The 2500-nt window shown below is 46.0% G+C and overlaps 1 protein-coding gene across 1 annotated transcript in view; it reads right to left on the bottom strand.

The window, feature by feature from the left end:
- The window catches only part of LOC310952405 (intermembrane lipid transfer protein VPS13C-like), a gene marked incomplete at its 5' end in the record, with an annotated part of 126417 nt that overhangs the window by 63734 nt on the left and 60183 nt on the right, over positions 1–2500 (bottom strand). The window contains 1 exon segment of the mRNA XM_083921017.1: positions 1–248. This exon segment is cut by the window's left edge and continues 142 nt beyond it. Within this exon segment, the coding sequence (XP_083777143.1) occupies positions 1–248 (248 nt within the window).

The following is a 2500-nucleotide window of genomic DNA, read 5'->3' as shown; positions in this document are numbered from 1 at the left end:
AGCGACAGCAGCAGCCGGCTCGCCGTCCTCGTCACGTGGAGGCTCACGTCCGCCGTCAGGCTGGCGTCCGAGTCGCAGGTGAGACTCACGGCCACGAACTCGGGCATGTCCTGCTCCAGGCGGACGTGTCCGTGCCAGTCACGGCCCTGATACCTCAGCAGCACCAGAGACACCATCTCCCCGCACACACGCGCGTTCAGCAGGTCCGACGTGCTTCCTTCCTGCAGCTCGTACGAGTCTGCTGAGCTCTGAGGACGAGAGGGACAGAGACAGGGTTAGTGTAAGTGTCCTCTAGGAGCCTAAACGTGTGCTAAAGTGTCCTCTAGGAGCATAAACGTGTGCTAAAGTGTCCTCTAGGAGCATAAACGTGTGTTAAAGTGTTCTCTAGGAGCATAAACGTGTGTTAAAGTGTCCTCTAGGAGCACAAACGTGTGTTAAAGTGTCCTCTAGGAGCATAAACGTGTGTTAAAGTGTCCTCTAGGAGCATAAACGTGTGCTAAAGTGTCCTCTAGGAGCATAAACGTGTGCTAAAGTGTCCTCTAGGAGCATAAACGTGTGTTAAAGTGTCCTCTAGGAGCATAAACGTGTGTTAAAGTGTCCTCTAGGAGCATAAACGTGTGTTAAAGTGTCCTCTAGGAGCATAAACGTGTGTTAAAGTGTCCTCTAGGAGCATTAACGTGTGCTAAAGTGTCCTCTAGGAGCATAAACGTGTGTTAAAGTGTCCTCTAGGAGCATAAACGTGTGTTAAAGTGTCCTCTAGGTGCATAAACGTGTGTTAAAGTGTCCTCTAGGAGCATAAACGTGTGTTAAAGTGTCCTCTAGGAGCATAAACGTGTGTTAAAGTGTCCTCTAGGAGCATAAACGTGTGTTAAAGTGTCCTCTAGGAGCATTAACGTGTGTTAAAGTGTCCTCTAGGAGTCTTAATGTGTGCTAAAGTGTCCTCTAGGAGCATAAACGTGTGTTAAAGTGTCCTCTAGGAGCATAAACGTGTGTTAAAGTGTCCTCTAGGAGCATTAACGTGTGTTAAAGTGTCCTCTAGGAGTCTTAATGTGTGCTAAAGTGTCCTCTAGGAGCATAAACGTGTGCTAAAGTGTCCTCTAGGAGCATAAACGTGTGCTAAAGTGTCCTCTAGGAGCATAAACGTGTGCTAAAGTGTCCTCTAGGAGCATAAACGTGTGCTAAAGTGTCCTCTAGGAGCATAAACGTGTGTTAAAGTGATCTCTAGGAGCATAAACGTGTGCTAAAGTGTCCTCTAGGGGCATAAACGTGTGCTGAAGTGTCCTCTAGGAGCATAAACGTGTGCTAAAGTGTCCTCTAGGAGCATAAACGTGTGTTAAAGTGTCCTCTAGGAGCCTAAACGTGTGCTAAAGTGTCCTCTAGGAGCATAAACGTGTTAAAGTGTCCTCTAGGAGCATAAACGTGTGTTAAAGTGTCCTCTAGGAGCATAAACGTGTGTTAAAGTGTCCTCTAGGAGCATTAACGTGTGTTAAAGTGTCCTCTAGGAGCATAAACGTGTGCTAAAGTGTCCTCTAGGAGCATAAACGTGTGCTAAAGTGTCCTCTAGGGGCATAAACGTGTGCTAAAGTGTCCTCTAGGAGCATAAACGTGTGTTAAAGTGTCCTCTAGGAGCATAAACGTGTGTTAAAGTGTCCTCTAGGAGCATAAACGTGTGTTAAAGTGTCCTCTAGGAGCATAAACGTGTGCTAAAGTGTCCTCTAGGAGCATAAACGTGTGCTAAAGTGTCCTCTAGGGGCATAAACGTGTGCTAAAGTGTCCTCTAGGAGCATAAACGTGTGCTAAAGTGTCCTCTAGGAGCATAAACGTGCGCTAAAGTGTCCTCTAGGAGCGTAAACGTGTGCTAAAGTGTCCTTTAGGAGCATAAACGTGTGTTAAAGTGTCCTCTAGGAGCATAAACGTGTGTTAAAGTTTCCTCTAGGAGCATAAACGTGTGCTAAAGTGTCCTCTAGGAGCATAAACGTGTGTTAAAGTGTCCTCTAGGAGCATAAACGTGTGTTAAAGTGTCCTCTAGGAGCATAAACGTGGGCTAAAGTGTCCTCTAGGAGCATAAACGTGTGCTAAAGTGTCCTCTAGGGGCATAAACGTGTGCTAAAGTGTCCTCTAGGAGCATAAACGTGTGCTAAAGTGTCCTCTAGGAGCATAAACGTGTGTTAAAGTGTCCTCTAGGAGCATAAACGTGTGTTAAAGTGTCGTCTAGGAGCATAAACCTGTGTTAAAGTGAACTCTAGGAGCATAAACGTGTGTTAAAGTGTCCTCTAGGAGCATAAACGTGTGCTAAAGTGTCCTCTAGGAGCATAAACGTGTGTTAAAGTGTCCTCTAGGAGCATAAACGTGTGTTAAAGTGTCCTCTAGGAGCATAAACGTGTGTTAAAGTGTCCTCTAGGAGCATAAACGTGTACTAAAGTGTCCTCTAGGAGCATAAACGTGTGCTAAAGTGTCCTCTAGGAGCATAAACGTGTGTTAAAGTGTCCTCTAGGAGCAT

Source organism: Echiichthys vipera (genome assembly GCF_963691815.1).
Source record: "Echiichthys vipera genome assembly, chromosome: 1".
Lineage (NCBI taxonomy): Eukaryota > Metazoa > Chordata > Actinopteri > Perciformes > Trachinidae > Echiichthys > Echiichthys vipera.
Note: the sequence above shows the minus strand (reverse complement) of the source record. Positions and strands in the feature narration are given on the sequence as shown.